At 45.5% G+C, this 18,539-nt stretch overlaps 1 protein-coding gene across 1 annotated transcript in view; it reads right to left on the bottom strand.

Annotated features, from left to right (window-relative positions):
* Positions 1-18,539, bottom strand: part of RTN1 (reticulon 1) — a 120,604-nt gene that overhangs the window by 33,827 nt on the left and 68,238 nt on the right. The window contains exons 2-3 of the mRNA XM_009101654.4: positions 15,514-16,251; positions 10,857-11,639 (exon numbers count right to left, since the gene is read on the bottom strand). Of these exons, the coding sequence (XP_009099902.3) occupies positions 10,857-11,639; positions 15,514-16,251 (1,521 nt within the window). The remainder of the gene's footprint in view (positions 1-10,856; positions 11,640-15,513; positions 16,252-18,539) is intronic.

Here is an 18,539-nt window from a genome sequence, read left to right as displayed (position 1 = left end):
GCATCTCCAAACCAGTGCAACAGCAACAGGAGCTGAAGCCAAGTGCTCTGAATATTTCCTTGCAGAATACCCAGGAGAGCACAGCTGTATGTAACAGAGATATTTACACAGTGTTTGAAGCAACATTTCTACTCTTAGCAGACACAGAGGTGCCAGGAAATGGTTCTGCTCCCCAGGCAGGATTCAAAGCACAGCACAGGCAGGTCTGTGAGGCCAGCATTATCACATTGATCTTTTTAACCCCCTCCATGTAGCACCAAGCCTGAGCTAAGTGACCACTGCTCATCCAGACACCCCTCTCAGCTGCTGCTGTGGCTTGGAGCAATACAGACAGTTTGCTGAGCCATTGCTGCTCTCTCTTTCTGTGGGATTTGAAGTGCAGGGAAGAGGGGGAATAGCTGCAGCTTGGTCAGGGAAAGGATCTCTCACCTGGGGAGGAAGCAGTGAGGGAAGGCACTGCTGTAACCTAACAAGGGTGCAGGAGCAGAAGGAAGCAAAACTCCTTTAAAAGAGATGAGAGATGGCGTGTTCCCCAGACAGGTGTGTCTGGCACAGGTTAATCTTTCACTCTGCATGGCTCCACGTGCTCCATGAGTTGCCCCTGTGACCCTAAGCCGTGGCCTGCTGGCCCTGCCAGCTCCTTGCAATGCCTCCCCTCCAAGGGAAGGTCTCACATCCCAAACTGAGCTGATCTGGACCCACAGACATCATAAAGTCACTGCTGTGTGCACAGCCAAAACATCCACTCTGTCAGAACCCAGGACATTCCTCTGGATGCCCTGGGAACTTGAGACCCTGGCAGGGGCTCAGAGACCTTGGCATGGAGTAAAAAACACCTGTGCCTTTGATTTTAGCCCTTGGAAACAATTCCCAACTTTGTGTGAGGAGTTACAAGTCACAAGAGTTTGAGTAGAATGGCAGTGAATTTGTCACGGGGTGAAAAAGGAGAATTTTTAGGATTTAGAATGGGGGTTCAGGAGGCAAGATGGAGGAATCTGGGCCTGTCCTGTTCTTCTTCTTCTTGTCCTCCATCTTCTCCTGGGATGGTGACACTTCTGGATTGGTTTAGAGCAGAGACAGACTGTCTAACATAGGTGATAGGTATTGGAAAATTATTGTAAATAAAGCACAGGTAGTTCTTAGTATAAAAAGCCAACAGCACCCAAGGGCAGGGGCTGTGCCACAACCCAACCTGCTGGACAGATCTCAGCAGGGCAGAGAAAGGATGGAACAGATAAGAGAAAATAAACAACCTTGAAAAGCAAAACTGATGAATCTCAACTTCTTCTTTGGTCACGGGGCTGGGAGAAAAAAGAGACTTTTGAATACCTCGGGAGCCATTTCAACCACAGAAACCCGACACCACTCCCTCCTTTACAGAAGGCTTGCAGCCAGTGGCACTTGAGAGTGGGGTCATTCCCTGTGAGCTCTGTGGCACTGGGGACATTTGGCTAACACATCCTTCAGCATTTTTCCTCCAGCATCTTCATTTATTTCAATGTCGATTTGCCCAGCCAGCTCAATGAATAATTCAGCAACATTAAACACATGCCGAAGCTGTTTCAGCTCTAAGTAGGATCAGTTCTTTGGTCCTTTTCTCCATTTAAACTTCATTCCAACATAATCTCCCCTTCATTGCTGCTGGGGGAGCAAGATCTACAAGTAAAAAGCACATTGCCATAGTTATATGGAAATATAAATATAACAATATATATGGAAATTCCCTCTTTGATAGGAATGGTGTGCTGCTAATCATTCTGCTGGATGCCTTACTGCTTCTGGTAATGATGGAAAAAAACAGCTATTTTTTTACCAGACATCTATTGGATATAAAGCTCAATAACCACGCAATAAGGATGACCTCACAAACCAGAATTCAGGAAAAAACTGAGGTAATTTCCCCGTTTTGTTGTGTGTTCCTGCAGTGAAAGCAATTCATCACACCCAACAAATCAATTACTCACACAATAAATTAGCCAATATCATCCTTTTCCAGCAGCTTTTCTAGACAAAAGGGATGTGCACGTGTGGTGGAGTCAGTGTGTGACATCCAGCTGCAGTGATTGTGTACATGAAGGGCAAGGTGAGTGCTCATTTCAGAAGGGCACAATTGCCACTACGGCTGTTATTAAATCCCACTCATTTATCACTCCCTGGTTGGAGCAATAAGCCTTTCACTTTCAGCTAAGGGTGAAACATGGCCCTGTTTCTGCAGCAGCAAAGCTCCAGAGCAGGAATCCCAGGCCAACAGGGAAGACAGCCTGTTCTCCCTCTTTGGGAAGTAATTTCCAATTCTTTGGAACAACCCTTGCACTTAACCTAAGCAAGTAAGCCCAGCTGTTTTTGTTTCAGTCTTTCAATGCTACATTGGCTGACCAAGTACCCTTCAGAAATCCTGGCTATTAATCTCTGCTGGCTTTTCTTCAGGCTCCCCTCCCTTGCTGGTTGCTCAGATACAGACCTTGCTTTGGTGATGCTATCAGCATCTCATGAGGATGCATGCAAGGACCTCCTCACACACTCCTCTGTAAGGAACTGTCCCTATTCCTAAAAGAGAGCAGAAAAACCTGTCTGTGCAATGCCTGCCTCTGCCAACAGCACACACTGAGTGAGCAGAGATCCTGGGCTGCTTTGATGGGAGTTGCTCAGAAAACAGTGTCTGTGGGATTGTCAGAGGCTGGATTTTGATCTTACACCACTGTGGGTCCCAAGTAGCACCAAGCAAGGCAGAGAGCTTGTACCAGCCAGGCCAGGGTGGCACCAAACCCTGGAAATCTGAACTCATTTTATCCCTTGAATTTTGCAGTCTCGTTGCACCTTCTATTCAAAAGATAAGAAGCTATTAAAAGGAAGTTAATAAGAAGTTATACTATATAGAACTCATTGTTATTACATTATTCTTATTAATAACATTGTAGTATTATTATTTATTATTATTATTACTGCTCTACTAATAAGAAGTTATTACTATAAGAAGTTATTTTAAAAATTACATTTTTCTCATTTGTAGGAAATGTGTTGCTCTCATCACAGATGGTTGATGTAGCAACATCAAAATCTGTTTCCCTGGAAAATTATTCCTTAGGATCCAGTTGGAAAGAGGAGAGTCTTTACTGAGATTCCTGCATTACCTGGCAGTCTGGATAGCTTAATGACAAATCCTTAAGCTCAATATGCTGCCTTGGAAGCCTTATATCTCCCTTTGTAAGACATGGCTTTTTTGCAAAGGTAATTCTGATTATCTGTGTCCTTCTAGTTCCTCTCAAGTTACCCCAGCTCAGAGGACTCCTGAGGTCACCTCTCACTGTAGCTTGCACTCTCCTGAACTGAGCTGTGAATTCTTTTGATATGACCTGGGAGAAATCTTGTACATCTGTTCCAGTGATGTTGGAAAGTTGCAGGGAAGTATTGGGGGACTAATTCCCTATAAAATCTCCTGGCACCAGCTGGGAAAGGTTTTTTTTGGGAGAGTGATAGCAAAGGGCTTTCAGAGCATAGACTCAAACAGGGAGTCAAGTAGAAGCTGCAAGGAAGATAAACCCCAAAAACCCCAAAAAGAGAGGTTCTGGCACCAGAGCAACCCAACTGGCAGGGATTTTCCCCCACAAAAAATTCACTGCTGTGTAAGGTGGCTGCAAGTCTGTCATGTTTTGTGTCTTCTGAGCCCTGAACATGCAGGAAATAATCTCTCAGCCATCTTGAGTGGGAAAACACCTATTCCAGAAGCACAAGTAGCTTTGCATGCCAAATTTTCAAAAATCAGGCTCAGCTGGACCTTCCCAGACTCAGAGAACTTGTGAAATTGGTCATCACCACCGAAAAGACAAACCTTCACCCTCATTTCTACAGGTGATTTAAGCAACCCTGACATCCCCATGTATCCCCACCACTGGCAGGCTTGCATCTGGCAGACCTCAGGTGGGGGCAGGAGATTACTGGAAACAAAACCAACCTGTCTTCTGTGTGCATTAGGGGTTTTTCCCACAGCTGTTTGTATTTCTCACACACCAATGAAACACAGCAGGACCAGAACACCGGAGTGACCTCACACCACAACAGTTCTCATGAAACCACTGAGCTGCTCTCAGAGCCAGAGGGGAAAGAGGGTATTTGTGAAATCACTCTGGAAAAAAAATAGCAGACTAAACTGCCCAGGTTGTGTAAAGGTCAGGAGAGTTAGAAAAAAAAAAATACTGCAAAAGAATAAAACAAAGGAAGGTGGTAACTAAAGTAAGATGAAGAGCTGAAGTAACAAGGACACGAGATGCTTCCTTCAGGGGCAATTCAAGCACTTTGTATTGAGTGCTGGATCATTGCATGTCCCTTAATTTCTATATTGTTCTGAACTGACATGAACTCAACAGCTCCCCAAGGAAAACAAAAAAATAAATCCCCTTTTCAGTCAATATAGCTATTATGTCCCAATCAGCAGTGTACCCTTGGAAGCTAAGGAAAAACACCAGGAAAATCAATATCCACCTCCAGGTTTTATCCCCAATGGAAATCTATCACATGCCCACCATTTCACTACAGTCAAATACATTAATTTTAACTTCATGGTATCCACCAGACACAAACAGCAATACCCAAGGAATTGCTTATTCTGCTGAACATCCAAGGAATTAGAGCCAACAGGTTCAGGAACTTGTATTACACCTCTCATTGAGACCTAGAAATATATTTAGTATCACTGGAGCTTAATCTTAAATTTAAATCTGACCTGAAATTAGTCCAAACTCTTCAAATGAATTAATCAATAAAACTGGTGAAAAAACATAACTCCCAGCTCACAGAGAATTGCAGAGGTTAAGAAGCAGCATTTCTAGACAAGAAAACAAAACATTCCAGGAGTTGCCTGCAAAACACTAAATTTATGAGAAAACTGCATTAATAAAAAAAATACTCTGTGTTAACCAAAGAAAAATATTTGGATTTGTCCTTCACCTAATCTGTATTCCACTGTATAAACTTCCCTAAGCACCTTCTCAGCTGAAACCTTGAATTGGAATGGATGCCTCATCCCTGGAAGTGTTCAAGGCCAGCTGGTCTAGCAAAAGATGTCTCTGCCATGGCAGGGGGTTGGAATAAGAGGATCTTTAAGATCCCTTCCAATCCAAACCATTCAGTGATTCTAATCAAGTTATTTTAATATAATAATAATTTACATGAATATAATTAATGTTTAACAATATATTATGTATTATTATAACATAAAATAATGTTAATACATAATTGATATATTATATATAATAACTATCAGAATTATGTAATTATTATTTTTATTAATTATATTATTATGATACAAATACATATTATATATATTAATGTGATTAATATATAATAATTTACAGAAAACCTTACAGGTTGTATAACTTTCACCCCTTCATTATTTATGAGTTAGGGTTTGGGTTTTTTCCTGTTTCTGTATGCCTGGAGTAAACATCACCTCTCACTGTATATTGTGTCAGCCAAAGAAAAGCTATTATTGCTGTCTCCTAGGTGCTAGATGTTTCTCTGTCTATGACATCTCTCAGATCTGCTGGAATATCCAGGCAAAGCATCCCTACATCCAGGCATCTGCAAAATCTGGCCACCATCAGATGGTCAGTGTCACAGCCTTGTCTGAAAGCTGAGTCATGGATCCCTGACACAAAGAAACACCAAAAGGGAATCTGTGTCAAGATTTTGGCTCTTAAAATGTGTTTAAACGATGAGTGATGCTGCACTTGAGGTGTGCCTGAATAACAGAAAAATCACTCATGAAAAGAGCAGTTGTCTCCTTGCAGCCTTTCCTAGGAGCAGAACTGAGCCAACTTTGGGTGCTCAGCTTGGTGTGGCATGGACACAGACATGGATACAGGAAGCTGTGCACTCCCAGAGAGAAGTCTTTGCACATAACACATCTTTTCTCTCCATTCCTCTTGTTAGCAGGTCCTTGTTTGTCTACAGATGTGGTATTCACATTCTCTGAACAGAGAGAGACACAATTCTCCCTCCCAGGATTTTTCCTGGGGAAGGCAGTGAGAGCCTCAGAGAAGGGGGTAAAACAATTCCTATCTCTATTCACTGCCCCTGTTGTTTTGCACATGTGGAATGCGTTATGGAGATTGTTCACCCAAAGTGATTTGGTTATTGGAAGGTTGTTTTGATCCCTTGGCCAATTGAAAAGAAGCTGTGTCCTGGCTGTTTCAGTCACAGGTTTTTCTTTAGTATCTTTTCAGTATAGTATCTCTTCAGGATGTAATTGAATATGGTATTAGTGTAATATAGTATAGCTTATTCAAGCATTTGTTCAGCCTTTCTGAATCATGGATTCAGAGCACATTATTCCCTGTACTGGAGGCTCCTGGCATCGATATACAGACACCTCCCAACTCTCTGTGCTTGGCCTGGACACTGAAACACTTGGCACAACCATCAGCTCCCTGCATACAGTTAAACAAGTGGCTTTCTGGGGTTGGTTTGTTTGCTTTTTTGCTGGTCACTCTGTAATCTTGATCTGGCAGGAGGATTTTATAAACCCCATCTTGTGTCATATCTGTCAGAAAGCTACACTTCTGTCTGAGTGCTGCAACTGATGGCAGCTCTTCAGAGCCTGTCCCTTGCTCTGGAAGGGAAGATATATAAAAACAGGAGGATAAAGCCTATAATTTTTTATAGCTCAGTACTTAACACTCACAGGCAGTGGAGTAGACAGCAGTCCCAGGAGAGGACATGTGATCCTCCCACTTTACAGCTATACCCAATTTTAAAAGCCCCTCTGAGCATCCAGTCACTGTGTTTAAGATGCTTTGACACACATGCATTAAAAGTCTGACCTTACCCAATAGATGGGGAGTAATTTTCACCAACAGAGACAAAGATCAGGGAAAGAAAGAGATGCTAGAGGTGAAGCATGAGGCTTCACCTATTAGTACTCAGGCTATGGATAACACAAGTTGTGGAATGAGGGGGTGAGATTTACTGAGACATTTCTGAAGGTCATAAAAAGGTCATGCTCTGGTATGTACATGGTGTTCACTGTGAGAGGGATTATTGCAGTAATCACCACTGATCCCAGCCCCTGCCCAAGCAAACCATTCTCTAGGGAGAAAATCCCCTGCTCTTTGCTTTGTTCTGATCCTTTCCACGGTGCAGGCATCTCCTCTGAGTGACCCTGCTATGCTCCCATCAACCCAGGACTCTAGGAAGAACTCCATAGTCAGCACTTGACTATTTTTCAGCTCTCTGTGTCCCCTCTGCAGATGGGACAGGTGACACTGCAACCACTCCTGAGGCCAGAAGGGGCCAAACTCACTCCTTGCTTCCTGAAAAAAAAGTGAAGGGCAAATCCTTCACAGCACAGACCCACTGGCATGCACGCTGCTCATTGCCACCAGCATGGCCTGCACACCTCCAGCTCAGCTCTGGCTGAGTTATCACAGCTTGGTGGGTGGCAAGCTGTCACTGTATGAAATGGCCAGAAGTGGGGAGGTGGGGCAGAAATGTGTATCTGGAAGTTCTCTCTCCTCCTCCATGGGCAGAGGAAGAGTCAGTGCTGGTAGGGGTAAACTCCTGCAGTCACAGAGGCTGGAGGTGATGGTTGGGGCCCAATGGTAGGAAAGACCAAAAAGACAGTTTAGGAAGCTCAAAAACATAACCACAGAGGGAAAAAGAAAATGAAGAAACCAGAATTGCTTAGCCTAAAGTAAAGAAGTTTGGAAGACTTAACAGTTTTTGAGAGACACCTGGAACTAGCGGAGGATCTGCCAACAGAGGCCTTTCCAAATGAGTCACAAGCATCTGTCAAGAGTGTTCTACCAGGAATCGTGGCTGTGGGCCAGGAGTTGGGCTCTTGGGACCCCCTGGAGCTCCTGCCAGCCCTCTCTGTCTGAGCTGCATCGAGTGGCACCTCTCCTTGACCCCGCTCTGCCCGCAGGCACCGGCGCCGAGGCGGCAGCACAGGACAGACCCAGAGCTGCAGACTCCAGCTCTCAGCTCCCCCAGAGCTCTGCCTCGGCTGAGAGGATGGACAGAGGTGGCAGAGGAGGCCCTGATCCACCTGACCAAGCTGCTTTGAGAGCAGGGGGTTGGACCAGCAGCCTCCACAGGCTCCTTCCCACCTGAATGGTTCCATGTGGGAGGAACCACAGAGGTTCACCAAGCTACTCCAAGATTTCATGGCAAGACCAGGACGAGGTTCACACATTTACTTCTCTGGACAGGTTTTTATCCCACTCCTCCCACAGCATCACAAGGTATGGACACTCCACCCCCAGGCAGGACATCCCTCTCCCCTACACCTTTTCCAAGCAGGGACTTTCCAAAGGATGCCAAGCTACCAGAGCCCCATAAAAAGCAAACTGAAGCACAGAAAACAGATGGGCCAGAGTGTGGAGGCACTTACGGCAGATGGCACTAAAATATTAAACTAACATCACTGTATGCTTAAGCCTTGGCCTGGCTTGCTGCTGATTGCAGAGCCAGCCTGGTGAGAGCATGCAGATGAGAAATGAGCCTCAGATTGCTAAAGCACCCAACCAAACATCCCCTTGCCATGGAAAGATGCCTCACCAGCAGCTCCTCCAACAGCAGGAATGTGCTAACTCAATGCAGACGATGTTTAGCTGAACAAAAAAGCATTCCCAACAAATTCAGGTCTTTCCTAGATCTCTGCTGGAAAACCACATCATTGAGAAACTCTGTAAAATCAGTTTGTCTGTGACACCAAATGGAGGAAAAACCCACACTGCTTAGTGCTTTTCCACTCTGAGATAGCCCTGGACACCATGGGACAGCACAAGAGGCACCAGGAAGGAGGGAAAACACCTTCTTCAACCCAGAGAATTTGCCACTGTCACCCCAAAACCTTGACTGCAGCCTGTGACACTACCTAAGAGGCACCAGGATGCCACACAGAAATGGGTGGCCCTGAACCTTGGTGTCCCTCAAGGGTGCTGAGAGCCACAGCAGCCACCCAGGGTGTGTGGTAAGGACACACACTTGTAGGGTGTTGGCTGGAGCAGTGCTGTGAAAACCTTTCACAAGGCATCAAAATCAAGATGCTTTGTGTCAGGTTGGCACAAGTCTGTGCTGCAGAATAATGCACTTGAAATGATTAATTTTGTTTGACTGTGTGTCCAGCAGGATCCTGCCTGGGGCCTGGGTCCTGCCCATTGTGTCATCCAACCTGTGAGTGACAGCCCACAGCCCCAGGCCTGGGCTTTGCTTTGCTTAAGTGAAATTCTGCCATAAAGCAAAAAAAAAAAAAAAAATTAAAATAACCATTACTTTGAATGTCCACATCCCTTTCTTTTATATATACTGACATCAGGCATCTGATCTGAGAGGTAACAAGCTGCTGCATGTTTCATGAAATGGATGAAGAACAAGGAGTCTTCTAATTCTGTCACTGAAGGAGGGGCTGGGGAGAGACATGATCCTCCAGCATAGGGGAGATCTCCTCCCAGGACCAGGTCCTCAGGCTGTGGGTCACCAGCACAAGGTAAGCCAGGTCCTCCTGGCAGAGAGTGGCCAAAAGGTACCACAAGATAAGATAGAAAGACTCAGCCAAAGAGCTCCTCTTCAGCTTGCCTTGATCCAGGCTTCTTTTGGGCTCCTTGTAAAATGCCCTGTGCCAAAGGATTCATGTCTCCAGGACAGCAGGTCTTTTCTGAAACTCCCTGTATGCCCAAGCCATGTGCAAGCCCAGCATAAAATAATTTTAAAAAAGGAATAAAAAGAAAGAAGAAACTGAGCTGGCAGCCTCCCTTCCTCCAGTGCCACAGTCAGATATGCTCCAAGCCCTGCTGTGTCAGGGCTGTGCCCACCCCTGGGAGAAGAGGCCAGGAGTGATGCTTGGCTGCAGCTCTGCCTTCCCCTCTGTGCTCTGCAGGAGGAGTTGGCAGCACTAACTCAGGTAACAACTGCACAACTCCTGCCAAAGCCAAACCCGGGGTGCATCAAGCAAAACCATCATTCCGACCACGTGGAAAAGCAGGAGAGGCTGCTTGCTGATCAACAGCGTGGGAATAGCTCCACTCCATCGGATCCTGACTGCTCCAGTAAAAGGGAGCTGGGAAGTCGCTGCCCGTTTTTGTTATTGCCACTGGATGGCAATAGACCTTAAGCAGAGCTCGCTGTGCAAACCACACTCGCACTTGCTGTGCCCCATCTCGTTATTCAGGGCCACAGCCGTGGTGTCAGCACGCCCAGCAGAACACCAGAGAGCTCCAGAGCCCCTGGGCTGGCAGCAGCACAACCAGCAAGATTGCCTGGTGTTGGGTTGAATGTGGGCTTTTCCTTTGCACAGCCTTTACATGCCTTTCCTGCACTCAAAATCAATTTTTGGCCATCCAACCTGGCCTTGAACACTTCCAGAAACACCCAGACTCACCATACCCAACTCCTCTCCTCCTCCAAGTCTTTCTCTTATTTTTATAAATGCTTCCTCAAAATCTTTATCTTTACACTTCTGAGAGGTGCAGGACCACATCCCTGATAGGATCCCTCCCCTGGGACAAGGCAAGTAGTATTTAAAAGGTAGGATGATCATTTGTTCCTTTTTGTCCTCCATATATCTGATGTACAAATCAGCCTTACAGTTCTGGGGTTACACCATCTATGCTTAAGCCTAAAAATTATTGTTGCTGGTATTTTTCCCTAAGAGATTGCCGCTTTTTTTGCTGGTATTTATTTGTTCCCTGAGAGGTTGGGCAGGTCAGTGATGCTGCGTGGATTGTCACAGGCACCTGAGGGCATCCTGTGCCTGCATGAAGTGCTCCGCACTTCAAACCTCTCCCCTGCGAGGAACAGGAGCCTCTCCCTCCCCCTCCTCTCAGCAGCACTTCAAAAACCAACGCAACATCTGCATTTACCTTTCTGCTTATTTAAAAACGGCAGTAGCAACGAAGCCAACGGACTTTTTTTGCCAAAGTCCTTGGAAGACACTTTACTTTGGTTAACAACAGTTTCTTCAATGGGTTTCTTCAGTTTTACTCTTTCCTTCAGCTCCTCGGTGCTGACGGCAGAGGTCGGGGGCTCGGCGCCTATTTTTGGTGCAACAAAGGAGCTTTTCAGGTAGGACGAGGACTCCGCCAGGTTCTCCCTGTTCATCCTGCTCTCCGTCATTTTACCGGCCTCGTAGTCCGAGGCGTCAGTGCGCGAGTTGTTCTCCTCCTTGATAATGTCCATGACCTTGGGCTTCATCAGGGGGGAGTCCTGCTCCCTCTTGGGGCTCTCCTCGGAGGCCGACGAGGCATCGCAGGACTCGATGATGAGCTCGCTGTCGAGCTCCGCCTCCCGCTCCTCCCGCAGGATGCTGTACTGGATGGAGGGCGAGGCGGGCGACGGAGGGGGCCCCCCGATGTGGCTGAAGGTCATGTAGTTGGAGTGCAGCACCTCCTCGGCAGCCAGGGGGTCCTCCGAGACCAGCTCGATCTCCGAGTCGCCGGACTCGGCGCTGCTGGCTTCGTGCTCGCCGTGCGGGGCGGCGGGAGCGCGGCCGGGCTTGGAGCGCGGCTCCCGCTTCTCGGCGGGCGCGGCTGCGGAGCGCTGCGCCTCCGCGGGCTCGAAGGAAAAGCTCTTGGCTTCCTTGATGGCACTGATGAGTTCGTCCTCCGACAGGCTGCCTTTGCCCTGCGACTCGGAGCCGGACGGTTCTGCCGTGCAGGAGGAAGAAAAAAAAAAAAAAGAAAAAGCAAAAAAATGAATAATCTTATTTTCTAGCAGCTTAGATTTTTTATCTATTTATATACTATATAATATAGACTATTTAGCAATAAATACTATATAGCATAATATACAATATGTAGTATACTACATATCATATATAGTATATATTAGATACATATACTATATATCTAGTGTATAGTATCTGTATACATCTAGTATCTATATATATTATAGATAGTGTATATATAATATATACTATATATCTAGTGTATCTAATATTAATATATACTATATATCTAGTATATATAGTATTATAATATCTATATACATCTATATATAGTATCTATATATATTAGATATAAAGTATATATATATCTAATATATACTATATAATACTATACAAGAATATAATACTCTAATTTATACTATAATACAATACTATAATGATACCATTCTATATCTAATATATATTCTATAATTCTATATAATATATAATTATATACATAAAATTTAATTACTTTTTTATCTAATTATACAATACTACCCAAACCATTTAAAAAAAAACAAAAAAAACTAACCTCTACCCTAAAACCTCCATCTTACTTTATATATATTACTATGTCTAAAATCTTAAACTCTAAGTTTTCTACTATATAGTTTAACTATGTATAGGTAAACTATAGTTAATGATATATAGTTTATTTTCTACTATATAGTATTACACACTTCTATTCAAACTACACACCTATAATCGTTTTTCTATCATTCAATTTTAAAAACCTTCTCCATAACCTCAAATCAAATACAATCTTCTCTTCAAAGTCAATACCAATCAACACAAAAAATCTAAACTTCTCAATAACCAAAATTCCAACAGGAACCAACCCAACAGTTTCCACAGCAGCTCGTGTCCCTCTACCAGGGCTGGGAGCACAGGCACAACGTGTCCCTGTCTGGGATGACTCACAGCAATGACAGCTTGACCTTATACAGCATCTCCCGTGCAGGTGCTCCTTCTAAAAGAAGCATCACATTCTGAAGAACAAGCTGAGGTACAAGGCAATGCTGGTCACTGCTTGAGCAGTGGCTCAACAACGTGGTTTTAACCAGGGAAATCCTCAGTCAAGAGGAGCATGGGCTCAGGACACACATGACAGCATCAGACTGTCACCAACAGTCTGTTCTGGGGACAAATACACACATGGGGCTGGTGGGTTCTGCTGATCCTAACAACCCACATGTAGTTAGCTGTAGTTTTGCCAAACTTTAACTTTCAGGTGTAGAAAATGTAAGATCAGAAACTTTTCTCTCCTTTTTCTTTTTTTTAAGGTTTGTTGAATAGTTGGGGTTTTTTATTAATTTGGGAGTGGGTGGTGAATTCTCTCTGCTTTTTGCTCAGTTGGATCCAAGAATGAAACTAATTTTTTTCTACTGTAATTCTTGATATCGTTATGAGCTATATTAAGAAAAATAATGACTATCTCATTACCCAAAAATTGAAACAAAACAAAAATATTAACAGCCTAGTCTGTGTTTTCTGACTGCAATTCCCCAGTCACATTGACACACAGCCATCAAGCACACATGGAAATTTGTCCCCTGGGATCCTGAGTGTTCATTCCCTAATTTAAAGTCATTATTAATGTGATGGGGTCCCTATGTGGCACAGCAGGTTGTGAGGAGTTAAGAAATCCACCAGGAAAATAAATCCCCAAGTTTCCTCCAGCAGATGCAGGTGAAGAGGTCCATGACAGGACAGTGCCTGCAGGTATCCACAGGGCTGGGTCCCACAGTGGAGTGGAGGAAAGTTTTCAGCCCACAAAAATGACACAAAAATATCCTTCTGCACCCCAGACTGTGGCCACAGACGGGACTCAGGTGCTGGTGCTGTTACACCACACTCCCATCTGGTTGCTGGGAATTTTCTGGTGCATTGGGAGCTCGTGCATCCTCCTCTGGCTGCAGGAAGCTGCACTGCTCCCCTGCATCACCACGTGTGAGTGTTTTCTCCCAGAGCCACACTGAACCCGGCACCAGCCCAAGCAGGCATGTGACTTCCAGCCCTGGTAGCGCAGCAACGCTGTCCCTGGGCTTCACCCTGCTCCTCCCTGTGCTGGCAGAGTGCAGCTCCCAGCCCTGGCATTCACCTTGTGAATAAAACAGCCCTTTGTGGCCAGCAGCAGGGTGTCACATTCACTGCTGGCACTGGGAGCTGGGTAAATACCCGCTGCCTTTCAGCACAGAGACAGACCGTGTCTTCCTTCCCCAGAAAGATGAGGGCCAGAGATTAAAAGCAAAATGTTTTCAAAAGTCTTGATCCAGGCAGGGGGTGCTGGCAGCTTTGCCAGAATGCCTGAGGGGTACTTAGGATGCTGGGTCACTGCATGGTAATAGCAAGGGCAGGTTTTAAATTTCTTCATCATTTATGAATGTGGGGTCTGGGCATGGAACATTCCCAGCTGCAGGAAAGGGGGGAAAATCCAGAGGAAACACCCTTTAGGAGGCAGCCTCTAGAAGAAGCTGCCTTCTTCTTTCCTTAACAGGATGGATAAGCAGTTTTGATGGGATACAGATAGGCAGCCTTGAACAGACACCAGGACTGAATAAGTAACAGTGCCTGAAGTCCTAATTACCTTGTAGCAAAAAGTGTAAATCGATGAACAGTAGCATGTCTCAGGAGCAGTGTGTAATTTCACTCACTCAAATAAAAGTAGAAAAATGTAGTGGCTCTAAAGTCTGTTCATTAAAGTTTCTGGCTGATGCAGGCAGAATAAATTCACGGCTGGGGTGGACTCTATCTCCTTTTCCCATGTGGAAGTGCACAAATGCTCCCTCACTTTTCTGTGGGAACCAAGTTTTTCTCCAAGGGAAGGTATTAGTGTAGGTGCCAGACTGCCAATTTAAGGAAATTCTAGTTGGTTTTTTTTAATGCTTCTAAATAAAATTGAAGCAATATAAGTTTCAGCTTATGGGACATGTTCTGTGTCCAATGTTTATTGTTAAAGGATTTTGATCCGGGACACTGAAATTTAATTTTCAATCCAAAAATTTGGTTTTCTGTCACAAAACTTTAGTCCTTTTTAAGGACTGTGCTACTTTTATATTTTAGCAGTTTTAAAATATTTTATATTTTAGCATAGGGAAAATGAGGAATAGATATTATGCACTACTGCAGTAATCAGACAGTAGGAAAAAATGTATAAACTTGGGGGTTTGGTAACCCCCCAAGAGCAAACAGGAGTCTTTTAAAGAGACTGGCCCTTTGTCCCTCCAGTCCCCTTTGTAAATGAGGTGACAGCATTTCCCTCCTCAGCACTTTATAAAATCAGCACTTTGACATGAAAACAACACTGATTTTTAACAATTTAACCTTATTTTCTGCAGGGGCAAAAAGATGCCAAGCCAGCCATTAAAATTTTTGATAATATGAGCCCAGTCAGTTGCATTGCCCTGATCCCACACACCTCATTTCCCCTGAGGAATCAGGGCAGCCAGAGTGACCAAGAAACCCCCAAACCACCAGGATCCAGTTCAAACCTTGACCTAGATGAAGATACCCCAGTGATGCCCACAGGGACAGATCCCTGAGGACTGGGCTCAGCAGGCCTGGATCCCTTTCCATACAGAAGGACAGCCCATCCTGAGCAGTGTGCCATGATGGGGAGCACAGTTTGCCTCCCCCTTCACTTTGGCTACACAGACTGGTGACAGAGGAGAGCACAAACACCTCTGGCCATGGACACTTGTCAATGCCCTCTCTCACCCCAAAAATCCACGGTAATTCTCCAATGTGCAGGGTACAATTGCAACCACTTCTTGAGTAGCAAAACCCACAGTGCCCTGCACCAAGACCAGCATTACCTGTGCCAGAGGAGGGTGGTGTGACAGATCCTGGGCTATCATCCTCTGGCTCTGACACTGTCACCATCGGCACCACCTCATGGCTCGGCTTCAGGCCGGCGTCCGGCTGAGTCGGGCTCGGCTCTTTGCTGGCAGCTTCCTTGGTGCTTTCTGTCTCGGTGAGCGTGATCTTGACAGGGGTTGTAGCCACAGAGGGACTGTGCTGACCCCCAGACTTTCTGTCTTCCAGCAGGTCTTGTTCCTTGGCTGCCTTTGTGCTCTCCGAAGGCGTCCGTGGAGGTTCGGCGGCATGGCTGGACCCCACGGGTGTTCCCCGGTACTTATCACTAAGGCCTGGGCTCTCATCTTCTGAGTCAGAGTCATGTTTTTCTTGGTACTTTATTTCTTCTGATCTACTCAAGTCCATGTATTTGTAAGCTTCTACTTTCATGGGATCTGCTAAGGTTTTGTCGACTTCAGTAGACTCTGCGGGAGTCATCTCTATTCCCGAGTCTGAGCTAAACAAGCCACGGGACTCAAACCCAGTCACGTCTTGAACAGGATGGCCCAGGGCATTAAACCCCTCTGTGCTGCCCGAGCAGGGAATGGGGGTGTTCTCCTGCTGATAGATGCCTGTGAAATAGGTGGAGTCCCGTGGGGTGGTGTAGTGGACATCAGAGATCAGGGAGGTGTAGAAGGAGTTGTCCCCTCCGTTGGCAGTGGAGCCGTAGTCGAAGAGATGTGACGAGCCTGTGACACCTGAAGCAAACACACAAAAAGATGGCACAGTGAGACACAGGGGCCTGCAGGATTTCTGCATCAAGCTTTCTGCAAAGCCACACTCACCCCCCCCGAGTTTAGATTTGGTTTGTGAACCAGACTTGACTTTGCTTGCAAGCTCCTGGGGACCGTCTCTTTCCATGCCTTTGGGCAATACAGTGGCACATCTGTCACACAAGGCTTCCAGCTGCTGTTCCATCTTAAAATAGCTATAAGGATCCTGATAGTAACTAAGCATTCCTGGCCAATGTTTGCCCAGCCTGTAAATAAAAACTTCCTGTGATTGCAACCTCACAGCATCCCTCACAATCCAACTCAGGGGCTCAGCATCCCATATCCTTAAAAGAAATCTAATGTCCAATACTACACCAATATTTCTTTAAAAACACATAGAACTGGAGGAATTTCATCCTAAAGAAAACTTTTCATTATGAAAAAAAAATCTGCTGGACAGAAATTGAGAGGGCAAGTTGGCAAGCAGATTTAGATTACATTTTCTCTTAAAATTCTCTAAAATTGTCTCTTAAAATTACTCTTAATTTGTGAAACACCAAGGCAGAGACTCAACATCCTCATTTAGTGATTTCCACATGTTCAGAAAGCTGTAGCCTGTGTGCATCACCTAGAAATCATGCTGGCATGAAGGTGGTTAAACCCATGCATCATTTCCATGCCTCTAATTCCCTGTGCCACGCTCTTAGCAGGATGATGCTAATTAAATTAGAAACAGCGGCCACTCTCCCTCTGCAGCATCCATACAAAGCACAGCTCGAGGAAAGGAACAGCGAGATCCCCCACCGGGGAGGCGGGGAGAGGATTCCTGTGGGGGCTGAGGGAATGGGAAGAGGAGGAACAAAGCCAATGTCTGTAGGAGCTGCTGCCTATGGGAGGGAGCAGCCTGTTAACCCCTCGTGTGCTGTAGCATCATAGGAGCTGGCTGGCTTTCTCCATCCTCTGCTAATCTCCTGTGAGGGATGGAAGGCTCCTGACCTGCTCCACACGTGCCTGGGCTGCCACACACAGTGCAGACTTCATCACAATACTAAAGGGACATTGCTGCAGCTGCAAAGCCAGAAGCTGGAGCATGTCCATGCAAAAGCTCCAGAGGTACTTGCGTTTGAGTATTTCCTTCCCCCTTGCACACAAAGAGACTGATACCATCTCTAAACACCACCACAACTGCTTTTCCCCACAGCCCCCCCATGCATCAGGAATGTGCAGCTCATTTAGGGAGCCCTGAAGCAGGATTTTCTGCCCTGTAATACTTCAGAGTTGTAGCTGAAGGCTTTATTTTACTGCACAGCCTCACTGGATTTGACACACACATACACCCCAAGCCCTGCACAAAGGCAGAGTGATCGTTTCCCTCATCTTATTTCTGCATTGTTCAGTGTTGTGATGTCTTACAAGCAATTTCTTTTCCCTGGATCGCCTCTAGGCTGGGAACAACACGCCCCTCCCATTACAAGAGGAAACCTGGTAGCACAGGGAAAAAAGCAACCCCAAAGTGCCACTCCTTGTTTTTCATCCTACCTGTACTACCTGCTCCTGTGTCCCCATCCTCCCTGGCTTTGGGTGCAGTCCTCCCTGCTAATCTGCTCCTGAATACATGGTGCAGGCAGCAGCTCCATCCCCACAGCCAGGGATTTGTAGCAGCCTTTGCCACAGGAGAGCACAGAGCAAGGGGTGCTGCAGCCAGCAGGTGGAAAATCATTCCCAGTCATGCCCAGCCTCCAGCTGGGTGTTCTCACTGCTGTGTAGCACTGCATAGAACTTTTCATAGAAATACTTATTATCAAGGCAAGCACTTGCCTCAGAGTGGTGAGGGTCACTTTGGAGATGTGAACTTGGGGCTTATTTCCCTCTCTATGCTCCTTTACATTTAACTGTGGCATTCACCTTCTCTGAAAAAATCCTTTCACCAGGGATTCTTCTCCTGGGAAGCTGAGAAGCCTCAGATAAAAGGAAAACAATTCTTATCTCATTTGCTTCTCCTGTGTGGAATGTCTTTGGAGATTGTTTACCCACAGGTGATTGTTCCATTGCATTCTGGTTGTTGGACTCATTGGCCAATCAGGGCCAAGCTGTGTCAAAACTCTGGAGTCAGGAGTTTTCATTGTTATCTTTTTAGCATTCAGTAAGTATCCTTTCTGTATTCTTTAGTACAGTATAGTATTCTTTAATATAATGTAGTATTATAAAGTAATAAATTAGCCTTCTGAAAACACGGAGTCAGATCCATCATTCCTGCCTTCATCAGGGCATTC

The sequence above is a fragment of the Serinus canaria genome, chromosome 5, assembly GCF_022539315.1.
Source record: "Serinus canaria isolate serCan28SL12 chromosome 5, serCan2020, whole genome shotgun sequence".
Lineage (NCBI taxonomy): Eukaryota > Metazoa > Chordata > Aves > Passeriformes > Fringillidae > Serinus > Serinus canaria.
Note: the sequence above shows the minus strand (reverse complement) of the source record. Positions and strands in the feature narration are given on the sequence as shown.